This window comes from the organism of the source record quoted next, unplaced genomic scaffold, assembly GCF_019419815.1.
Source record: "Pyrus x bretschneideri cultivar Hongxiangsu unplaced genomic scaffold, Pyrus_bretschneideri_v1 Contig6, whole genome shotgun sequence".
NCBI lineage: Eukaryota > Viridiplantae > Streptophyta > Magnoliopsida > Rosales > Rosaceae > Pyrus > Pyrus x bretschneideri.
Window position 1 is genome coordinate 1,113,979 of NW_025999798.1, and position 25,408 is coordinate 1,139,386.

Here is a 25,408-nt window from a genome sequence, read left to right on the forward strand (position 1 = left end):
TGGATTTCAGAGTCCTTTAGTCCATTTCACTGACTCATCTTACAAAATTTTAAAAATTTAAACCGTCCAGATCTCTTTCTCCCTCTTGAACAGCTGGATTTCGGAGTCCTTGGACTTTAAACATTGAGATCTGGAGAAGATCTCAGTCCTTAAGAAGCAGCCCAAATATGTCGGCTACTTAACCAACATCAACAAAACAAGTACGTGGACGTACGAGCTCATTATTGCATTGGTTTATAATTTAATTGAGTAGTGGGCGAGTCTGGAGCTGGACCCTCTGGTATTGTCTCCGTCTCCATTTCAGTGAGAGTGACCAATCTGAACTTGTGTTTTCTTCACCTAACAAATCGCTCTCTTCTCCTCCATCAGAAGCTCGCATACTCTCCACAATCATCATTCAACGTGACTAATACTAAATTACCAAGACGGTCCTTTATGTTTGTATCCGAATTCACACTCACCGATCTTATTGACTATTAGCTTTAATCTAGCAGTCCAAATCCAGGTGAAAAAGGGCATATCATATTAAATCGCATCCTTGATTTAAGTGATTGAAAGCATTTTCATTTTGGATTAGGAAATGGATATGATCAAGGCCAGCTAATGTCCACTATCACTAGCTGAGGAAGATTTTCATTGATTGACATGATCACGAAGCAATGTATCTGGACAGCCGTGTTGGGACGTATCTGGACATATTCGAGCCATATAAATACAAGCTTCGAATAAGAGAAAAGGATCCTCGATCAAACGCACAGCTTGTTGTTCTATTTTCTCTTCAATTCCTATCCTAGCATAATGAATCCTTAGTTTTGATTATTTTATTTTCATCCAATTTACTTCCCGGATTTGTATTTGAATTCCTTTACATTATGCAATTTATATTACGTATTGCATGTCAATTTCTTATCTTTTATGCAATTTAATATACACACTTCTTTATTCTAAGCATTTCATTTCCTTCTTGTCATTTGTATTCTATTTAATTAAAAGCACCTTTATTTCCTAAGCACTCTTTATTAGTTTAATTTACTTTCTTGCAAGTAGATTAATTTTTAACTCTTTTTACTTTCTCGCTTGACCTTCACCATGACCATAACACATCATTTGATTGTTCGTTTGAAGCCTTGTCTTCGAGGTAGAGAAAGAACCTAAGCCGAGAAGAGGTTCCTTGCTCGACCATTCAATCGTTTGATTAGAAGTCAAATCCAAAGCGCAGACCCAATTCACATTGACGTCTTTTCTATGTCGACCAACGTGTAGCATGCTCACGCATCTGTTTGGGTTTATATTTGACATTGGCTTGGTGATAATGGAGGCTCAAAGACACAAAAGCAAATGAAGACTTGCCCGAGCCCAGTTGATATGCCCAAAGTAAATTGGGTGCCATTTCAGCCACAGCATAAGCCACATGCCTATGATTGAAGTGATGGATGACAGAGGACAACTCACCACCAGCCAAAAAGCACTTTTCCTAGGGCATGACAAGTAAATAGATGATGACTTATTGCCCTCCAAAAGTTATCAACTAAAGGCAAAGCTGGGACAATCAGGCAAAATTGCCTACAAAAGCAAAGAAAGACACCAGAGACAAGGACACTCAACCAATCAATCAAAAGACATACAAACTCTACTCTCAAGCCAGTTCGTACCCAGAAAGCTGAATTTTGTCCATGTCTAGTTTGTTTTAGCTATAGTTCCCTTATAGAAAGCCATCTCTTGTCTAGTTTAAAAGCTCTGCTACCTTCCCTTAGTGTTGTAGTATCGATTCCCTCTAGTAAAACCTACTTACTTGTTACTTTTTCATCCCTTAGAGTATACAAGTAACTTGTAAACATAAAGAGAAGCAGTTGCAACAAGTTAAGCCTTGCCCGACAAGGTTAAATCTGACTTAAGTCTCTTTTGTTTGTACTTATATTTAGTAGATTTGTCGTTTAATGTACTTTCCTTCATGTATTTAAGTCATTTTCAACTGTTTTCTACTTAAGAGTTTCATTTGCATTCGAATCTGGTCAAGTTATTAAGCCTGTTTTCATTAAAGTGAACTTTGATTGAGGAAATGGTTGGAAGGGCCCTGGACTCCCTTCATTTTGGACATACAAAACTATGAATTAAAAGTCCTTGTTTACAAGGCAAGAAAAAAACTTAATGCAGACTTAACCCATTTGTGACAATCCTTTGATAAACAAGAAGTCTAAGTAACTTGTGGCGCAAATAACCAACTTAATTCACTTCCATTCAACAATCTGTTATACAAAGATAACAGTGGCATACTTAGATCTTTGTTAGTTTTGATTGTGAGCCTTAAGGCCTAAACCAAAGGCCCCACAAAAGCACATTTCAAACTAACTACAAACTCGTCATGCAACACACCAAGCAGCAAGTTCTTGCTTGACAGGCAAGAGAAAGCCATCTCCCTGAGGAGTTGTGCGAAGGACCATATCCAAAATCCAGCCTGAACAACATCTAAATAAAGAAGGACAAAAAATCCTCATAGGCCGCCGGTCCGTCCGAAAAGAGAGAAACACCCTAATAATACTTAATACTTAATAATGCATTGCTTGATTTAAAAAACATGCCTTGATGGTCATAGTTACAAACTTACAATCTTATTATTGTTTGTTTTTTATTTTTTTTATCTCATCTTATTTTTTTTTCTTCTTCCATTAAATCGATCGATCATTGACATTTCTATTTTAGGAGTTGGACTTGTGCTTCTCAATATTAATATACTTCTCAAAATACTTGCCCACTATGCCAGAATTTATAATTAATTACAACTAATTTTAATTGGACAACTTTGTAAAGTTGGGCAGCAAATGTTATAGCATTAGCTGTAATATTACTATTAATTAAATAGTTTATGTTTGCTACCAAATCTTTTGGTTGTCAAATTAACTCCCAACCAATAAGAACAAATCCTCTTCCATTTGATAAACTCAAGTAGTACGTTCCACCAAAAGATTAGATGATGCTTTAAATTGCAATTACGATATTTATAGGCCATCAAAATATAAAAAAATCCGTACTTTGGTTTCTATATTTACGTACCATATTTATGTTCCTCATGTTGTCCACTTCAGGGAGAACATTTTCAATGTATCAGGAATATAGCCCGGTAAATCAAGTGTTACAAAATAATTGGTTGAAAGTTTTTTTTTTTTTAGTTATCTAACTAATTGTTTTGTGACATTTAATGTACCGAATCGTATTTCTGATACACTAATAAATCTCTCTTGAGACCAATGCGATTATGGTGATGGTTTTATATACCGATGGAAGAAAACTTTAGGCATTATTAATTGGAGTAAAAATTCATCAAAGAATCCATGCAAACGTGTTATCCATGTTAGAAATTTTCAGTAGTTAAAGATAGTACATATGATTAAGCAGGTCCACTAAACTAATAGTTTGTGATTTAATACGTAATCAAAAGAAATTGGAACGCATGATGAGTTATTTGGTCTTTTTCAAAGGTAACATGTCGATGAGGAGAGTCAGGAGACATATCATGTTATCGTGGACACCATATTTGTTGTTGGTTGCACACTACAGTTGTTAGCAAATTAAATTATGAAACTTAATTAACCATGGTGAGGTGGTTTAGTGGTTGGTTAGAGACGAATATCAGACTCATATTTCACACAGTATACTATGAGTTCAATTCTTAACGCTAGTAAATCACAATATGGTAGTCAAGAAGATGCTGAAATGCCTCTGTTATTCTTCTTGGCTCCTAAAAAGACTGATTGTTGTGACAAAGCGACCTATTGGTCCCCATAACAATAATCGTTCAACTAACAAATCTTACTAGACAACTTATGAGGATCTTACACACACAAAATATGGCTTATTTACAAAGCAAACATTTAAGAGCAATGAATGTTAGTTTAAACATAATTAGTCAGTGAGTTAGGTGGTACCAAATAGTCATATCTACTCACAGATGTAATGCAAGGGAAGGGGACTACGTTTGTTTCTTAGCTGGCTATGGCATATCGGCTATTGTTTTCTTTTGCCACGATATGCATGCATGCGGCATGACGTGCTCTCAAATCCAACTCCTACTGTCTTTCACTACGGGCTATTACTTAATCAAAGTCACTCATCGTTTAGCCAATTGTGGATTTATTGTTGAGTTCGGACAGTTAAGGTTTGAAGGGTTTCTTGATTTTATAATCGAAGTTGTTCAATTTTTCTTATTTGGTAGTTACCTGTCACATATTCATTTAATATCCTGTTCGGCACCTTTTTTGTGTAGTGAAAGGAGTATTCTTAAAGTCAATCACTCACAATTTTTTATGCATCAATTATTAAAATTAGCTCGCTCTTAACATTTATATATTACTAAATTCAATCGTTCATAATTTTTAATTACAAATCTAAACACATGTGAAGATCACATTATATATATTATTTCTTTAAATTCGATTATGGACGGGAGAAAACATAACCTCTTCGCATAGTATTTTCCGAAATGACAAGCAATAGTACAATAGTACTACAGTTCGGTGGTAGAGGAATCCGGATGCAGACACATCTAGCAACAGAGAGACTGCAGGAGGAGGGAGGTTCTATCAATCAGCATTGGGCTTTGGCCTCTGGGAACGTGGTTCCCTGTCGTTCTGTTGCCCTCTGGCTGTAGGGTACCCTCTCCTCTATTGAAATTACAGGGTGGAAGTGGACCATATACACGTTCATGTTGGGACCAAAGAGGGCATGCCCAACTCTTCGTAGATTATGTAAGAGGTGTTCTACGTTCGAAACGTGTACAGTCTAGACAGGTAGCCCTCGGCTTTTAGGACCTCGGGTTTTCCACTTTGGAACTAGCAATAGTATTGTCAATCACAACTCAACAAACACCGAATGATCTTATAGACATGAGCGGCAACTGCCTATTCCATCTGATTCTCAAGTACAAAATTTGATTCCTTAGGCGGTAAAATATATATAGCAAAAGATTCGTAACATTACTTTTTTTTACATAATTTTTTACACACGTTTTTATGGAAGCCATTACATAATGTATTTGAAAGATCTAAATCGGTTATCTTTTAGACATTATTCATAGATCATCTTTACAAAAAGTCACACAATTTGAAAAACATTTAGACATTCATTTGTATTGAAGAAAATGAACGAATAAGATTATATAAAGAAACCCTAAACCTGTAATCTAATGGTCATATAGTTTTATATTTGGGCATTTTCAGTAGACTTGATCTTTGAGAGAATATCTAAAAGATAGACGGTTCAAATTCTAGAAATACATTACGAAGTGCACTCCATAAAAACGTGTATAAAAAAGTTGTATCGAATATTCATCCTCATGTATGTGTGTGTGTGCGCGCACGCATATATTTAGGTGCACTTCATAGTCAATTTGATCGTTGTTAATAAATTTTGTACGCATATTATTATCATAATCATTCATTTCTTTTAATCACAATTTAGAAATGAAAAACATCAGTTTAATTGGAGATTGTTCAATAACTTATTGAACAAATCAAGTTTGGTAACAAATAATATCAGTCCAAGTTGCATTCTCGACTCCTTTGAAACTTCCAAAAATATAAAAATGACAAAATATCCGTGGATGTCTCCCCTAACTTCAATTTCACATAGATAAGTTACCACAAAATGTAATATAAAATGACTAAAAAATTAAAATTTGTTTATCTTTATTGAGCTAAGAAATGTTTCACTTCATTGACTTGACTTTGAAGTACGTGCACTAAAATCTTGTAATAAGCATTGGTTGTTTTAGCAAGAAAAAGAATTAAATTAAATAGAAGTCTCGGAAACACCCAATGCCCCTAAATCTAACAGAATTATACCGTTTTTAGCTTGGTGAATAAGCTTATCCCAAATATACATACTACTAGTGTTATGCCCTAAATAAAAGTAAGGTTTGCGTGAAGTTAAGTTGGAAAACTATCATAATTCATTTTATTTTATGTTGTTGGTGATCAAAGCCCCTTTTCGATTAGTATACTTCTTATATATCAATTGGGATGTGCTATTCACACACCCCAAATTACTTCTGACACATTCCTTGTTAATTTATGTTCGTTGATCTTCTTTAATTCATCTGATCCAATGGGCGAAAATTAAAAGAGTATGTGAGAAGTAAAATATGATGTGTGAATATCACACCCCTATCAGTTATGGGGAAAATGGTTTCTAAATATTAAGATTGATCTACACTAAAAACGTTATCATGCGTTCCTAAATGTGTTATGTTTTTTCTGAACATAAGGAGTGTCAAATTATATTTTCAGAAAAGAAATTTGTATCGAGTTCTTTTAACGAGGTATATGATTCCACTTGAGCTCGTACACTCTTTTGCTTAATACGGGAGGGATCAAGTAAATCTCCAGAATGAGGAATGTTAAGAGGACTATTTTAAAAGTATAACTTTCCATGAACTCGCTACCACTTGTTTAATGTCAATTTTCGTTTAAACATTACAAACAATTGTGTCAAAAACATGAGGTTATAGAAAATCTATGAATTGGAGCGTCCCTAAGCATTTCTCCTCGAGAATATTTCATTTTCAAATTATCAATGACCCTATTTTCAAAACTTTTGTCAACTATATAAACTACATTGTTTAAAAAAAACTTATATAAACTATAGAATTAGCAAACACACCGTTCCTTAAAAAAGGGGTCACAGCTCCCAACTCCAAACCGGCTCAGTAGCCCACACAGCCACAATTTACCCGAACCCGGTTTACGCGAACCAGAAAGAAGCTAACAAGATAAAGCAGACCGGGTTAGCAGATGTTTAGGAATCGGATTCGGACCACTTCCTTTTTTCACGGCTTTTCTGGCGAGGACTTGAACTGGCACGTACTAGAGGACACTTAAAGCCATTTACTAATTTCTTTAAAAAAAAAAAAATTAATTAATTAAAAAGGGCAAAATACTGAGGGATAATGCCATGCACGTGTTACGTGCGTGACTGCCATGCCAGCTCCATATGTAAACCTGCATACTGGTCTGCCTCTTGTCACGTGCTTTGTACGGCCACCCAAAAAGGTCTTTTTATTTAAAGACAAAAATATACATTTTTTCTTTTACAAAAGTGGTCGGTGCTTGTTTATGCAGATATCGATTATCGTCCATCGTACGATCAGAAATTATTTTAAATTTTAAATTAAATATATATAGTACTTAATGAAAACTGACCGCACGATATACAATTAATGATCATGATCACAGAATCCTCCGAATTGCTAGAAAAAAAATCCGGCTAAGATCCTTTTCCGTTTATGCATAATGCATACCATAGCAATAGGTTGTTTGACCGTTGACCAATACTACTAGTAGGAAACCACCTATATCATCTGGGTAAGCCCATACTTTTTAATGTGTCGAGATTACGATTTAATAAATAACATGTAATTAATATGATTGTTTGAAAATTAAAAAAAAATCTAACGAGTTATATTATTAAGCTTAGTGTATCAAATTATGATACTTACACCTAAAAAATATTTTCCGTAATTATGATTTCGATGTATTGAATATTTTCATGGGATTGGAGACGGTTAGAATGCTAGTTAGTCGTTAACTGTGTGTACTGATGAATCATGATGATACGGATTTGGAGATAGTCGTATAAAAATGAATAAAATGCTAGTCTTATTCACTTGGATTTGATTCAAAGGAATTAGATCCTTTTCAGATTCTTTTATTGGAGATTTTGTAAATCAATTGATAACAACTGTTCATCAAATATCGTATAGTCATAATGTTTCTTTTTTTTTTTTTTTTTATATTTTTCACATAAAACAAGGTTGTTTTACTTTTGAAAAATATAAAAAGCATTTAATTGTGACCACACGATCTTATATGAACGATTGATATGAATTGATCCTCCTATTCCTCGATGAGAAGATTCGGAGAGGATATAATTCCTGATTCAAAGACAAGCAATTGTTATATAAAATTGTTGTTTGGGTACACCGACCCGATGTCTAATGATTATCATATATTTTAGTTGGTGCACGTCTAAAAAGTAAATATCATTAGGAGGAATAAATATTATCGCGTACTTTTTTTTTTTTTTTTTGCTCCAAAATTATCGTTTATTATCTTAAAATCTAAGTTGATATGATAAAGATTTGATTCAGAATTTTCCTTTTATGGACAAAAGGATAGTAACCCGTTTGATAGTTCTTCCGTTCATGTTATATAAATGGACCGAGTTATTGTATAGTTTTCATCTCAATCAACTCTTATTTTTCACAATTATACTTGTTCGATCTTGAATTTATCTGAAATTTGGGACGGTTTGACGTATTAATGAATTAGCATGTATTGACTTAGATTCTTGATTTAACAGATATCTCATTAGAAAAAAAATTGATCAATTATTCTCCGAATAGCTCCAAATTAAGACTTAGTTTAAGAAAGACCTCTACTCAATTATTAAGGACAATTGAAAAAAAGGGTGGCTGATTAGGACCTTCCACGATACGTACCCTTTTTGGCCTTGAAACTACATATGCCATACATTTCCTAGAAGAAAACAAAGGGTAGCTGATTAGGACACCATTTACATTTTGAGTAGGGTTTCGAATTTCGATTCATGGACGTGGTTTTTTTACCCATTCAAATGGGGAACAACACATAGTGCCCGTAGTGGGGTCAGTGTATGGCAGAAAGACAAAGTCCGAGACTTAATGGTTGGTCTCAATTAGGTTTTCTGTGTGTCCCTAAGCTCTACAGCTACGCAGAAATTACCTCACATGATGATGTTAAGATGACGGTGTGCGTTGTTAAATGTTTTAATTTATTTACATTATCGTCATATGATTAGTTTAAAACATCATCACTTCAACGTTTATGTTACAAGTAAGTTATTTATCTGTTATGTCTACGCAGAAAAATTTGGTGGACATTTTAAGAGACAAATGGCTAATGCCCTTCTTGGTAAGTTTTCTGTTGTGATGTGCCCTAGGCCAGTTGGCCTCTTGCGTAGAAATCAGGCCAATTGCCAATAAGTCAAGTGGCCGTGGCATAGATGTAGCGCCACTTCCACCACCTCAACCTCTCAGTCTCAGGCCACCCAATCTTTCCATTACCCTGCAATGGAAGACACCAAACTCACACCAAATTTCCATTGTCAACATCGGAATAATTATATCGAACCAAATTTCCAACGTCATCGTTAGAATAATTATATCGGATTAAGTTAACGTCACATTCCTGAAAAATGGGAATCCTATAATTATAAATTTCATCCAACACATACAAATAAATCGAGGCATGTTTTTACTGCTAGAAGGTAATTTTGGTCGGACGAATTCGTGGGACGGGATAATGGAGGATGATGAGATGAGATGGAATGGGACTGGACTATTATAGTGAGGGTTACCCTGTATGCCCTAACCCTAAAGAAGGAGCAGAGCTAGGGCCACGTGCGAGGGTGGGCAGGAGGCCGGCATGAACCACAAGACACGCTTAAAGGGCTGGGGTGGAGCAAATTGAAGGGAACCGGTATATTTTTTGGTCGGGGTGCCGGCCAAAAGAGCAGCGGTGGAACTGTTTTTATGTGTGCACGCATCAAATATTTTTGAGATTTTTAACGAAATATTCTCAGTGATGTTCATTTTTAACGAAAAACTATATTTTTATCTTTTTCTGGTACTATTCACTACACCTTTATTTGTCATTTTTCATAAAACTAAAGTTTTTTTTTTATTAATTTTCCTAATATTTTTTTACTCAAATATATAAATCAGCAATATTATTATTTAAGCAAAAGAGAGATTAACATATGTTATTTCGTACCGTGTTTTGGTACATTGAAAAACCTCTCCAAACAAAGAGCCAAAGGACAATGGTATTTATACTTGACCACTGTTCTATTCTAGAATATGATATACTTAATTGACAACTAACATTTTTTTTGTTTGTTATAATATGGTTTGCTTGCAATTTGCCTAATCATGTGGGATTGGGGTGTGGACGTGGGACGTTCATATCCACTGAAAACATTGACCTATGATTTAGAGAAATATGAATATATGGAATTTCGACGGCTTAATTAGACTGAGTTCTTCTGTTACATATATAATCTCTATTAATTAATGAAACTCTCTTTGTCAACCAAAACATGGTGAAAATATTACTTAGTCTTCTATCACATAAAAAAAAAAAATTTGATGGGCAATAATGTAATTTCACAAGTCCAAATTTTACTGTTTTTTATTAAGCATCACCTACAGGTGATGTTAAAATACCTCCCATATTAAAAAAAAAAAAAAAACAAAACAAAAACATCCCACTCCTCCCATGTTCTCTCTCTCTCTCTCTCTCTCTCTCTCTCTCTCATTTTCTAAAAAAATGTGTTCATACACACAAAATGTGTAAGCAAATGCTAATGTATAATTAACTTAACTGATTTGATTAACGAATACATGCATGGGACACCGCTCATTAATCGCGGATTGTAATGAATCGTGACACAGTTAATTGATTCTAAATCTCTAATTATGTTTGTATACGATTAGTATAAGAATTACTCGACACTTAAAAACTTAATTGACCATTTATGTATTGAGGTGGGTTTTACATAATGAAGATCATGGCAACGTTATGGAGTTAGTTTAGTGGCTTGTGCAGTGAAACCAACCCAAACAACATCAGAATTTGCGATTTGACAGTGATACTGTTTCAGTTGAATATTATTGCATATACAAAATGCCAACTATTTGTAGACATGCAACATGTAACAAAGATAAATAAATGACAAACCAGTTAATTGTTCATTGTTCAATGTTAAAAAAAATGGAACAAGATAACGATCATACAACTGTGTACTATATCTAATGAGAAATGTTAAGGAAACTTTTTTGATATACAAGGACGTATGTATGCAACGTGTTTTCATATTAGTTAATGCCACTAAATATTAATTAAGGTTCACAAACATTGATGAAAGTGGGGTGAAACTTGGAGAACCTCATGGCCTACCCCAAGAGCGAGTCTGTTTTTGCTCACCTCCTAGCTCGAGGTAATTGTCATCCTTACCATCTAGAATCACGTTGGCAAGTGAGAGGTTTTAAATTCGATTATTACTAAATGCGAATTTAAACCACATTATTGTTAGCCCATTGTGAGACTAAGCCCACCTCCTTCTCATAGTTTAGATAATATCGATTGTTCAAAAAAAAAAATCATGTTACGTGTATAAGAATTGATAAGATCCTCTCCAAATCTACCTAGGAATCCAGGTTGTTGAAGAGAGAGAGATCTAGGCCGTTCAAAAACTTGGTTTGTGTGAGGTGTATTGGTGAAATGAGTCAATGGGGCCGTATGATTTAAATTGAGTGGTTGGATTTCCGGCTCTATCAGCTCCAGACAAAGAGATTCGAGGAGGATCTCAATTCCGTATCTAAACACCAACCATAGTAAGGCTTTCTATTTAATTTAAAACTTATGAGAAACAATAATAATTGAATTAATTAAGCAAAGGAGCTTACCATTTTCACATTCTTTATTAATTATCATTAATTCATAACTGATAGCAATCATTATTTTCCCTTTCTCCTCTTCAAATCATTATTTCCCCTTCCCTTCTTCAATCTTCCCATAATTTGTCGTCCCCCTTTCTTTGAAGGAGCATTAAAACTTTTGGGTTTGAGATGAGGGTTTAGAGTGTTAAGAGGCTTGTCTGTGGCTGTGGCTGTCGTCGACCTGTCGGTTGGGTTGGGGACGGGGAGTTTTAACAACGAATACGGGTGGGTTGGTAATTGTCGTTGCAATCAATTACGAATTGAATCAATTTTTTGAATTGATGGGGTAATGATGAAAAAATAAATGTTTAAGTTTTATGTTAATTCACTCAAAGTTAGCGATTGATGCGGTCAAGGGCTCTTGTAATATTATATGGCCATTAAAAACCATCAATGAAAACATCAAATGGCTGGGTTTTTTGAACTCACTTTTTTAGAGAGGCAATTTTTTTTTACAGATGCGATTACTAATACTGGGTTCTATTTCAGTAATTTTCATGCAATGGATGGATCACTACCTTCCACGGCCAAAAAGACCTATTTATTTGAGGGTAATGTTAGAGAGACTAAATTTGTAGATTTAAATTCAAACTAAATGATATGTTACTAATAAGAAATAAGTATGTTAATCAAAATAATTCAATCATCAACATCCATATTATTTAATTTACCATTTATTTGATTGTCCAGAAACATTTTGTAATTGTGATCACTCTATTTAATATGTTGTTTTTTTCTCAAAAAAAACACGCGACAAAAATTTAAAGAAATGAGTTAACGGTTTTAGAACGAGACTCCCCAATAACCAAATAAAAAACAAACAAAAATGGGATTCTAACGTGTGCCGCTGTTAAACAACTAAATATCATTTCATAACTCAAAAAACAAAAGATGCAGATTCAGATTCCACATCATTAACCGTTTTCACTAAGTAAAGAATTAAAAAGTCAAATAAATAACCATTAATTCGTGAGCATTAACTAAAAAGAAAGTTATAAAAACTTGGCAAAAGAGATTGACCGAAACGGTGCGTTTCGCAAAATTTACCCGCGTTCTAAGGCGATGGGGACAAACCGTTAGTAAAAGTCGACAGACCAGACAGTGGTCCAACGTTGACTGCGACCCAATTGGTTCAGTTGGTGCGCTCCACAAACCTCGGAGTTGGAGTCCATGATTATTTTTTGACCTTTCTACCGTTTGCTTCTCAAATCAACCCCTGCGCATTTTAGCACGGTGACACGTCATCAGCCGCGCAAAGTCGGAGGTCGTTGCTAAAGTGCGCGAGTGTAGTTGGTTAATTGGATTCAAAGAGTCAGAGCCCCCGCGATCAAGCCATCCCCCAACTCCGTATTGTTTGAAAACTTCCTCTTTAAGTCCCCTTTTTAGAGAGAGAGAGAGAGAGAGAGAGAGAGTGAATTTCGTAAGCCACAGAGATTAGAGAGAGAGAGAGAGAGAGAGAGAGAGAGAGATTACAGAGAGGTTAGAGAGAGAGAAAGAGGAGGGAAAGCTGTGCGAGTGTGTTGAGTGGTACTTTTTGGAGCTGCAGGTTTTTGGAGTATTGTGTCGGGCGGTGTCTGGTTCCGGGGAGTGTTTTAATGGGTTGGTTTTTAAATTCTGAATTATTATAGTTTATTTGTTTCCTTAGTGAGAGAGGTCAAGAACAGGAAATCCTAAGATTCTAAGATCTTCTTTCTGTATATATATACACACACATATAACCTCCACTTCTCCTTCCCCCTCTCTCTCTAGCCCTTGTTCTTACTCTGTCTTGAGACAACCGAGAAGACAGGAACAAGCTTTTTGGTGTTGGAGATCAGGAGATCACCAATCCTCAGCAAATCGACATGCGTAAGTGCTGTTTTTAACGTTTTGGTTCTCGTGTTCCGTTCTTTGATTTCTGTTGTCTGCCTGCTTCCGGGTTGCTTCGTGATTTTTATTTTCCGGTGTAGGGGCGATGGTTTTCCGAGAAAGTTAGGATTTGAAATGATGGCTTTTTTAATTTTTTAAATTTCTCTCATATTTCCTGGAATTTACAAGTATCTTTTCCCGATTGGTTACAATGGTTCTGTTCATCTCTCCGATTGGTTTTTTTTTTTCTTTTAAATTCTGTCTAACCTTTTTGTCTAATTTTATTTTTGATTTTTTTTGGGTGGCTTTCTGCAGAAGTTAACATGAGCTTTTCACATGACATGGATGATGAGTACGAGAAACTCATCCGGAGAATGAACCCACCAAGGTATATGCCAAATATACCTTAAATTCCTCAAAAGTTACTGCAATTATTTACCCTATCCCGTCTTGAGATTTACGCCTCTTCATGCGATGTTGTTTTGTCTCAGGGTTGTAATCGATAACGAAGCCTGCAAGAATGCAACGGTGATAAGGGTATGTCCTTGTTGTTATGTGTCTTTTTCGGTGTTCTTATTGGTACGGAAGTTTTGGTGCTTAATCTGTTACTGTGGTTGCAGGTGGATAGTGCAAACAAACATGGAATACTTCTGGAAGTTGTACAAGTACTTACTGATCTCGACCTTATCGTGAGGAAAGCGTACATAGCTTCGGATGGTGGCTGGTTCATGGATGGTAAAAGTCCTTTTATTACAGGCTTTGTTATTGGTGTGAAAATCGTGTCCGATTTTGCTCGATGTAGAAACTGATTCTGTGATTTGGCTTTGAAATCAGTTTTTAATGTCACTGATCAAGATGGAAACAAGGTTGCAGATGAGGAGGTTTTGGAGTATATTCATAAGGTAATTTGTGTTGATATTTGTTTCCGCTGTTTGTGCAGCGACTGATGTGAAAAGATACTAATTACTTGCTTGATTTTCAGTCTCTTGGTCCGGAGGCACGCTTTGCATCTTCGATGAGATCTGTTGGTGTGAAACAATCAATGGACAGTACTGTAATTGAGCTCACTGGAAGCGACAGACCGGGATTACTCTCCGAAGTGAGCGCTGTCCTAACCAATCTCAAGTGCAATGTAGTGAGCGCGGAAGTCTGGACGCACAACACAAGGGCTGCATCCGTGATGCGCGTCACCGATGAGGAGACGGGATTGGCAATTACCGACTCTCAGAGGTTGGCTAGGATTAAGGAACTACTATGCAATGTGCTAAAGGGCAGCAACAAAACCAGAGGAGCAAGGACTGTTGTCTCTCACGCTGTTACGCACACTGATAGGAGGCTTCACCAAATGATGTTTGCAGATAGGGATTACGAACGAGTTGATGATAATGTCTTGGATGACAAGCAAAGACCGGATGTGAGTGTTGTTAATTTGCATGACAAAGACTACTCGGTGGTCACTATTCGGAGCAAAGACAGGCCAAAGCTTCTCTTCGACACGGTTTGCACTTTGACAGACATGCAATATGTGGTTTTTCATGCTAGTATTGATGCTGAGGGTCCGGAAGCTTATCAGGTTTGCGATTTTTGCCTTTTCAACTTGAATATGATCGTGTTTTTGGGACGTGCGGTGTGACTATCCTTAAGTAACTTGCCTAATTACTTTTTTTTGATTCGCGTGTAGGAATACTATATCAAACATGTAGATGGATCCCCTGTGAAATCAGATGCAGAGAGACAAAGAGTGATACAATGCCTCGAAGCGGCTATTGAGAGAAGAGTATCTGAGGTTAGTTGGACTATGTTATTGCAAAATTTTTTGCTTGTCTCAGTCTCTTTGGCTGCAAAGTACACATTTGAGATTATTAATATCTCCAATTCATGAGGAGGAGTGAGAAATTTTGATTTTCCTATGTTGTAACCTAGTCATTGTAATCGTATAATTTCGAGTCAAATTGTAGTTTTAAATCCATGGATGTCGATCCTTTTGTCTCATTATGTTCCATTGCACTCCTCTGTTTGATTCTGTTTCGTTTTTTAATTCGTTTTTCTTGAGAGACTCCGTTGAATTATGGACAACTAATCTTTGTTTCTTCCTTGTTCAGGACTTGAAGCTAGAACTCTGCACTACTGACAGAGTAGGGCTGCTATCTGATGTGACTCGGATCTTTCGAGAGAACAGCCTCACCGTAACAAGAGCAGAAGTTGCAACGAAAGCAGGCAAAGCCGTGAATACATTTTATGTTCGCGATGCATCAGGCTATCCGGTTGACTCCAAGACCATAGAGTCCATCCGGCAAGCAATCGGGCAGACTATACTCAAAGTAAAAGGCAACACTGAAGACACAAAAACTGGTTCCGAGGAATCTCCAACAAGGTTCCTCTTTGGCGGTCTCTTCAAGTCCAGATCTTTCGTCAACTTCAAGCTGATCAGATCGTATCCTTGAGACATCGGTCAGATCTTGTACATAAGAACCCGTCTTAGTCGAAAACTTCACCAAATTAGACCGTTTTAGTGGTTTAATTATTCACTTGAGTTTAGGAAAACAAAAGCAGCCACTATTGAAGGAAAAGCCATAGAAGTGTGAAGTGCTTGTATATATCTCCCCTTTTCAGCTTCTGCTTTTAGCCTTCATTTGTTACTGTGATCCAACCTTGGGTTGGATCATGAAAGCAAGGAAGGATCGTCTGGTTTGTGTAATGTTCAGAGAAAGTCAGTTTTAGGGTTTTAAGCTTTGTACATAATATTTCTCTATTCAAAGTTTATGGTAGCTTTTGTATTTACCATCAACTTCCATTTAATTGAGTTTTTTTTATTTTATACTACCACTAATCTAATTACTCTAATTATGAAGAGAGAATTTTGAGTTTTAGTGCAAACAGACGGATACACGTAAAGAAATGTCTTAATTCACGTCAACTAAATTTTCTCTGGTTGTTGGCTAAGTTTTCATCAAAGTTTGGTTTTGAGGGTGCCAAACATTGACCTATAAATTCCCAATTGGGCAGGGGAGAATTTTGAATCTTATGGTAGCTTTTATATTTAGTAATTTACCATCAACTTCCATTTTATTGGTATTTGTTTTTATACTATCGCCAATCTAAATTACTCGATCTATAAATAGAGAATTTTAAATTTTGATGCATAGCGACAGATACACTAACGTAAAAAACTGTTACTCACGTCAGCAACATTTTCTCTGGTTGGTGACAAAAGTTTTCATTCAAAGTTTGGTTTGAAGGGTGCCAAACATTGACCTCTGAATTCCCAATTGGACAGGAGTTTTCCAACTTAGTTTATGCATTCAATCATTATCAGATGACGACAGAAACTCAATAAAATTTGCGGGATTTGAATCTTTGGTGGTAAAACTTTCCAGACAATTCCAAGAAATTGGGCTAGAATTCAAGGAAACAGATTGGGACTTTCTTCACGTTTGCATTACGCATTGGTTTGAACTTGGAATTTTCGCAGTCCAATTTTTTTAACTTTCATTTTTGACCAAATGCTGAGCTGAGGAAGAAGGAAGGGTGTGATGAAAGCACAAAGCACCCCCGCCCCCAAAAAAGCCAAAATATATGGAAAAAAGAAAAAAAAGCAGGAGGAAACGCGCCATCTTTTGAAGTTTTGTAGGCTACTTTCTAAGCTAATTTTAAAAATATTGTATAATTTTGGTCGTTGTCTTTGGGAAAAGGATCCTCGCACTAGAGATTCTAGGATCTTACAATTGTGACAGTTCATTGTATATCGTGCGATCAATTTTCGTTATATACTATTTATATTTAATTTTAAATTTTAAATTTTAAAATAATTTATACAATAAACGATCACGATCATAAAATTATTAGATTTCCATCAGAAAAGAATTCGACGAGGTTTCATTTCCGTTGTCATTGTGATAGGAGCCAACATTATTGGCTGGCGCGCAGTAATCATGCAGGGTGCAGCCACTTGGCTGATCAAGGAGAAATCCAGGCCTGATAAGTAATCTTGTTGACCAAAAAACATGGATAAGTAAAATGCAAAAGTAGAAGGATATTAGAGTTGGAGCGAGAGGGAGATTTTTCGGGGATTCTCTGTCATTTTATTATTTTTGGTAAAATTCTTGCTAATATTACAAGGGAGTTTTAGCGAAAAATACTGTTTATTTTAACAAAAAATCACATTTTTACATTAAAAAATCATTTCTAATGTTATTCATTTTACCATTTATTTTATCTTTATCGTTAAAACTCAAAGTTTTCAAGTCATTTTCATTAGTTTTCCTATATTACAAAGCATTATGATAAAAACATGAAGTAATAAAGAGTTCAGGAAAAGTTCTATTTTCAGAGTCTTCTTAATACTCTCTTGGTATTTTATTAAGAAATGATGTATATAGTTGTGTTTGATTGTGGCCAATTTGTTTTTGTTGACTGCCTTTGGTTGTCATTGTCAATCTAATTCATGGTATGTAAGGTACTGCGTATTTACTTGATTGATTTTGGTTATATAATACATTATGTGAAAATGAGACAATACTATAAATTATAATTTTATTTTGAAACACAATTGACTCGCATTGTAAACATATTAGCGAGTCACAAAATGATCATCGCTAGACTAATGTCAATAGAGTGAGCTAACGAGATTAGCCCCTTTTTGAGAGCAATTTCTACCTAGGAGCTCGTAATAAAATCATATTTTGAGCTATGATTTGGATGAATTTGGGATCATGGGAAAGTAAATACACTTGCTTTCCAAAATATGCACACAATATGGAAGTCAGAACAAAGCATGCAAGTATTAAGTGCCATGCTGCATTCTGCAGCACAGCACAGCACAGCACTGCAATTATTCGAATTTCCTCTCCATGCTATATATGCTCCCCATATTTAATTGACCAATGTGCTTCTCTGTTTCTTCAAGTCTAACACTCCCCTCCATTTCCTTTTTCTTTATATGTTTTAAACTCTGATATATTTCACATATATACATGCATCCTGCAAGACAAAGAAACACCAATTTTCAAAGAAACAGATGCCCTACTGCTTCTTCTGTCGTGTGCTTGGACCGGTCAACAGGCAACTCCACTAAATGTCGACTTTGTTTGCAAGTTGTTATCTCCCTTTAAAAAATATCAGTATCCACGTTGATTAATTTAAACCGGTACGATTTTTTTATGCACCGAGTTTGAACTACTTTTGGATTAGTTTATGTATATTACAGTAAAATAATTGTCCTGTAAAAAAAATCGGATTTTTTATGACAGAAAAAGTCCATAAACCCTAGGTTAATTTGATCAGCTAGGTTGGCATGACAATCATTGAAAAATTATGACCATAAAAAACTAGATAAAATATAATTTAACGGTGATTGCTTGAACCACAAATCGATGGTGAAATTCATCTGCAAACCTTGAGATATTATTTTAAATATTTTGCTAAAATAAAAATTAATAAAAATCCAGATCACACTACCCAATATGTTTTAAAATTCATTACAGTATCATGTGCCACTGAAATTTCTGGCACTGAAAACCATGAGCTTTTGAAGGTGTGCAGTTATTCCTCCTCACATGACAGAAAGTGGGCGTTGCATGATCTGGGCAAATTCCAAGTTTTCTTAGAACCAAAGCAACCAAGCAAAACCTGCCCTCACATGAATGCCCCAGTCTCAGCTGACCGTTTCATATTTTATTACGTGCAGCATTCAACAATGCAGCAACTTTGGTGCTAATTCTGCACAACTGCACATGATGTCCCATTCTCTAGCAATATTTAGCGGATTTGGATCCCATCCGGACTCAAATTGCAGGGATTTTAGGGATCCTCACATTTTAGTCATTCGTCGTACATCCTGCGGTTAAAAATTATTTGAATTTTATTATTTAAAATTAAACATAAATGGTAACTAACAAAAACTGATCGATATGATGAACGATTAGGATGTGAGGATCTCTAGGATTCCCATAAAAAGGATTCAAAGAGGATCTTCATCCACATTTAGCAACTAGTTGTGGGCCCTCACTAGAAATTAGATGGGCAAATCCTCATCTGCCAAATGGCACAAACCCTAGTTTTTTTTTTTTTTATGTTCAAGGGTTCAAAAAGAGATGGAAGAGTGGCTCACTACTAATCAACATCGTGGATACTATCTATTTCTACATGAGTTAGTGATGAATTTCGTTCAAGTCCAAACACTGATATGAATACAACTAATAGATGGAGACCCATTTGTGCTCAATCAACGCGCTCGAGTAGCACGTTAAAGATTTTAGAGAAACAGAACAACAATCTACTACTAATCAACGCTTTCATCGTCCCTAACATGTATTAAACACTTAATAGCACACATGTAGAGTTTAGTCACAAAATTCTTCTTTATATTTAGCAGTAACTATTCGTTATGTAAAAATAGTACTCCCTTACATTTTTAGAGTCAAGTTTCGATGCGGGATTCTTACATTCCTTAATATCTTTTCTATTTTCTAAAGTTCAATGCCCTTGTCCATAATTATTGAGTCTACTGACACTTAGTCTCCATTATATTATAACAGATTAGCTCATTATTCATGAATGACAATTGTTGAACATAAAAAAAGTCCACCATGGCTGGTTAACGATAACCTTATAAGATGTGGCATGATTCATACCTAAATTAAATAATGCTTACGATCTCTTTCGAAGTTTTATATAGGGAGATCCAAATGACTTAGAAATAGAGGCCAGTAAAACACAATGGGGGATACTGCTGGTCCAGAGTTTCCTGGCTTCCAAACTTGTCCTCACAAAGATGACAACAATGTGTTCAGAAGGCATTTAAGCCGGCTGCAACGACGAGCTCCATGTCCTCTACAGCTGAACCCTAATAACAATGCCTCTTCTGGTTGCAGTGGTATGCAAAACTCCGCGGCGAGCAGTTCAAATTCTTCTTCTTCTTCTTCGTTGAGTTCGTTCTATCAGAGCAAAGATCCCATTCCCCTACTTTCTCCTCTGGTGTTGTTGCCTTGATTGGTTCCAGAAAAAGTTGCTGAATTTTAGAAGGTTTATGTACTTTGGCAAAATGTTATCTCCTATATGATATATAAATATGTGGCTTTGTAAATTTGGGTACATTTTAAATCTACGGTAATGTGGGAACGATTTCACCATCCACATATGAGAATGCAATGTGTTGGGAAAAGCGAAGCATAACAAGTCAGACTTGTAGGAATTTTGTTGTTAACTTGATGCGTGTTAAATTAACTAACTTGTGATATGAAGAAAAATATTTGTAGCTTATTAAAGAAAAATATTTGTAGCTTATTAATTAAGAGTAGTTTTTTGTTTGCGATTAGAGTGTTGGTTTCAAGCCACGCCTTCTCTAAATATCCATTTTACAAAGAGAAAATTTAAGTTGTGATTAAGAAATCAAAATATAGTTCATGTGGAAATTAGAGAAGCACTATTGTTCTATGAATTTGCAATTTGAAAACACAAAAATATAAAATATATGCAAATAGGCCCAACTCTAGAGTGTTGTAACTTATAAGCCCAATGTTGTTCCAATAGGTGCTTTTGAGAACTCAAATCTATTGGTCCCTGTTCACATCATTACAATATTCATAAGGCACACTGTGTCATATTTTAATTGTCAAATATGTATCAGTATTGAGTGAATACTTACCCTTTTTCTTTTTTTTTTTGTTTGGAAAATTAACGGCAGAGTTTTATTCAAAGAGCAAAAAGGCCGAAGAGAGAAACACGTAAGGGGACCAGTTACACAAAAGAGAGACCCTCCTCAAGCAAAATATCAATTGCAGCTTCTAATTACTTTAGTCTAAAGTAGGAGGGAAATTGGCACTATTCATATGAACAGTGTTTTGGACCACATTTCAGTTTATTTACAAGATTGCCACTATGGTGAAGGCGGTTGGGTTAGTTCGTTTTGGGCTGTGTTTGCTGGGCTTACCTCAATTGTTGATGAGGCTGGCCCTTTGGGTGTTCAAATGATGGGAATGCCCATCTAGGGTTAGGATCGGACGACCCGGATTAAAAGTTTGGAGGATACGTTTGTCATCTTAATTGTCCGAACTGATTGGGATCGATGATGAGGGGATTGTAGGGCAGACGGGAGGCCATTATCAGTTTCTGCTACTCTCCGCAAACCCAAATTTCTTCGTATCGTTCCAGTATTCAACGACAAACCCAGATCCCTAAACGCAAATTTCTTCATTTTTTCTCTCCTCCCGTTCCTGCAGGAGCGTCAGATGTATCCAGATGAGTAGATCCTCAAGGCCACATCGTCACCAAAGTCATCGAGTACGGCCAGATGCATGTCGAGCTTCGAGACGGCGATAGCACCGACGTCGGCAAGAGCGGCGATTAGACTATCAAAAAGTTTGTCGGACTTCATCAACGAGATCAAAGATGATCAGAATGTTCTCTTTGATCTGGTCTTGGTGAGTATCGTGATCCCAACTCTTTGTTATTATTAGTTCAATTTCTCTGTTCGAGTCACTGCAGAGTTTTCTGTCACTCAAAAGCAGGAGTCACTTAGGCTCTTCATTGTTTAGCAGCTGCACTAGAAACGATTTGATTTGATTACGAGTCTTAATCTGTTTGAATAATTATATATATTGTTTGGCTGTCTGCTATACAAATTACCACAAAACAAGAAGGATTTAGTCACAAGTAAATAAAACTATAATGCTGCAAAATCTGTGTTGGGTCAATAATTGCAAGCTATTTTTTCCGAGAAACAATCAGATTATTGGATCTAAGTTGCTAATTGTTTTAATTTTGAGGCTTCAATAAAATCAGCACCCACAACTGGAGGAGTCAAGAAGCCTGACCACTACCGACTTGGAATCGTCGCTCTTCGGTAAGTTTTCAACACAATATAGTTCAAATCCTCTGAATCATGTTCTTGAATTTTACAATTATGTATCGTGTTCTTTGCATTTTGTTATTCGAACTCTATTCGTTGAATTTGGTTACCTAAATCGTGCCTAATATTTGATGTGGCCAGGGGTTTTGTTGTATGGCTGGCTGATGTGATTTGGGAGTGTTTTTAGCCAATGGGAGACAGGGGACAAAGGTGTGGGGCAGCGAAGTCACGTGGGATTAGGAATTTAGGATAGTAGAGTATTAGCTAATTTATAGGATTAGAAGTCTTCCTTTAGTTTTGTCTTGGTGTGATGAAAAAATGGGTGAGCAATTTTAACTCCTGTTTAAGGTAATAACATGTGAATTGTTATCAGGTATATTGGAACTAAATTTTTCATGATGCTCTTTCCTTTTCTTCTCAGTGAAAAAACATACTAAAGCAACAACGTTATGGTGGTGGGAATAAGCGTTCTCAGGTACGTATGGATGTGTGATATGAATTAGCTGACTGGTGTTGAAGCATCAGTCAATAAAAAACAGATAGGATCTCAAATATTGTACATTAATCCATACATAATGTTTTTGTTATCCGACCTGCATCAAGGTGAGAAAGGCCTTCTTTATTTCAGGCTCAATTATTAATTGAAAACTCAATTCATATTTTTTCATAGAAATTCCGTCATTATGCACTGCTATTTAATTGCTCTTTTTGGATTTTCTAGCCCAAAAGTAGGTCAGTGTATATTTATTTAGCTCCCCTGATTTTCTTTTTTCATTTATTTTTTGTTTGTTTTGTTGGGTGATGCAGTTTGATCGAATCAGGTTGAATTGAATAATCCTTGAAGTGACAAGAAGGAGCTGACTGAGCAAGTAATACTTCTTAATTACTTACATGTTTTCATTTTAATTTATGATTTGATTGGCCCTCATAGAAATTTCGAGCTCCATAATTGTTGGACCATTGATGTGTTATGGAGTATTGATTAGTGTAGTTGTGTAAATATAGTGTATGGGTGTTAAGTAATTCAGATGTTATAGATGATCTCAGAAGGGAAGGGGTATCCCCTTCTTCTTTTTTCTCTTGAACTCTCTCTGTCAAAAAACTAAAACATGGCCGCCAGTTTTCTTATCCTTTAATCGCCGATCTCCTCAGGTTTGCCTCAAGCCGGTGAAGGAATCAGGGGAACAGAGCCCAGACTATAAGAGGAATATTTTCACATCCCTAAATTTTTATTTTATTTTATTAATTTCAACCAGATCTGAGAATTTCTAAGTCATGGATCTATGAATAGTGTGTGTTGAGTCTCTGAGCATCTCTAATTTTTTTTTTTTCATCAAATGGTCTCTGTAGTGTCTCTATGTTTTTGTGCATCCATGTATGAATATGATCTCTGCAAGCTCATTATTGTCCTGGGAAACCACCTAAATTATTGATACCTTGCTTTCTACGTACAATGTTACCAAGTTCTATTTTCTAGATTTCTGATTTTGGGGTGGAGGGAGTGCTAATATAGTAATTTTCAGGTATTTTGTGTCTTTTGGGTAACTTTGTGATATGCAGTTGATTTTAGGAATTGATTTATGGTGGAATGCACTGACATAAGTTATTGTTTTTGTTAATGCAGATGACGGAAATTGACCCGAGTTCAAACTGAAACAATATGATTATTTTGGTTATGGTGAGAACTCAGAACCCTTTCTTAATCTTTCCTGTTTTTGGAATTGAGAAATTGGGTTAATTTTATGATGATTCACCGAGAATTTGTTAATCGCTTTAATGCATATGAGATAGGGTTTCTGCTTTGTAGGATCTATTTCTGGTCTTTAGAAATTGCTTGATTTGGTATTGTCAAATGGTATATGAATTTTCCATGTTCACTTTGTCAGTATGTTGTTGTAGTAGTTTAATTGGATGCGATATAAATTGAGGTGTTGACATGAAATCGGACACAGGTAGTTTTCCTTGATTTCACGGGATAAAGTTGAAGTTTGATTTAGGCTATAAATGATAACCAAATTAAGTTGAATGAGTTGTCACAATCAGAGACGGCTGATGGCATTTTGAACTGCTCAGATACAACTGAAGTGGAGAAGGATAGCTCAGTGGCTTCCTAAGGTGCAATGCTACTTCAGAATGCTTTAGTTCAGAAACCGGCAGAATCAAATGACAATCTTGGGCCAAGAAAGAAATCATTATCTGATATTGGGAACCTATTGGTATGCTTCATTATCCTTTTTGAACCCTGCTTTATTTTTCTTAAAGAACTAAAATGTTTTATAGTGAGTACTTTGTTCTCTGCTCTATTAATTTTCTTACCCTTATATGGGACTGTTTGCGCTTCAGAAGTATTTTTTTAAGGTACTTATGACTCCTAATTGCCATTTTGTATTCAAAATATACTCTATTGCTTCCTGGGGTTTACCCCTTGGAGCATTTCATTTTGTTTCTCCTTACTCTCTGACTAAAAAATTTTAAACCCTACATAGGTGAATGCAGATGCTGCAAAACCTGCCTTAAAGAACTATAGATGCTGAAGACAAAAAAGAAGCAAAGGATACATTACAAGCATAAGGTTGAGATGTGGAAGAGAACATTATTCTTCATTTGCCAACGCTTTTTACTGCAAATTTAATTTCTATGCTTGAAACTTACGGTGTCATATCATAATTCAATACAAATATATTTGGATTATTGGATAAGCATCAGCCAATTGGAAGGTTATTAACGTTTCTTATAAAGAAATCAAAGTCATCTTCTCATTTTTGACGTTGAAGATTTGGTTGCATTTTAATATTTATAGGCCAAGATGAAAGAAAAACATTAGGCTAATTGTTTATGAGCCCCTAAAATCTATAGTGACCTATTGGAAATTATATGATATTTTAGATGTCCTAAAGGTTAACGTGCCAAGTCATTATACTGGCACTATTCTGTTTTAGTATTTGTTGGATTAGAATGTACTCATTGTTTTAAGTGAGTATTATTTTTGAACTCTTATGGAGCTTCTTTGGCATGGTAAGTTAAATTGCATATCCTTTTTTTCGTTAATGGAATTCATTATCTTGCTATATTGGCAATTAGCAGTGTGTGACAATTGGTAAAGTGTACGAATAAATGTGTGGAAGTTTGAATTGTACAGATGAAAGTGAATTTTAACAACTCTAACGATTGAATTTGTAACA

General features: G+C 35.6%; 1 protein-coding gene and 1 long non-coding RNA gene across 2 annotated transcripts; both read left to right on the forward strand.

The window, feature by feature from the left end:
* Nucleotides 1-12,862: 12,862 nt before the first annotated feature.
* On the forward strand, nt 12,863-16,166 carry LOC103947287 (ACT domain-containing protein ACR4). Its single transcript, XM_009358177.3, has 8 exons — nt 12,863-13,378; nt 13,694-13,766; nt 13,870-13,915; nt 13,999-14,113; nt 14,213-14,280; nt 14,361-14,951; nt 15,060-15,164; nt 15,481-16,166. Exons 1-8 carry the CDS (start codon nt 13,375-13,377, stop codon nt 15,820-15,822), a joined length of 1,344 nt encoding a protein of 447 aa, XP_009356452.1. The 5' UTR covers nt 12,863-13,374; the 3' UTR covers nt 15,823-16,166.
* Nucleotides 16,167-22,671: 6,505 nt separating this feature from the next.
* LOC103947286 lies at nt 22,672-24,643 on the forward strand. The gene is made up of 4 exons (XR_001953199.2): nt 22,672-22,701; nt 23,034-23,095; nt 23,379-23,904; nt 24,300-24,643. It is a non-coding gene; the product is annotated as an uncharacterized LOC103947286 (long non-coding RNA).
* The last annotated feature ends 765 nt before the right edge of the window (nt 24,644-25,408 follow it).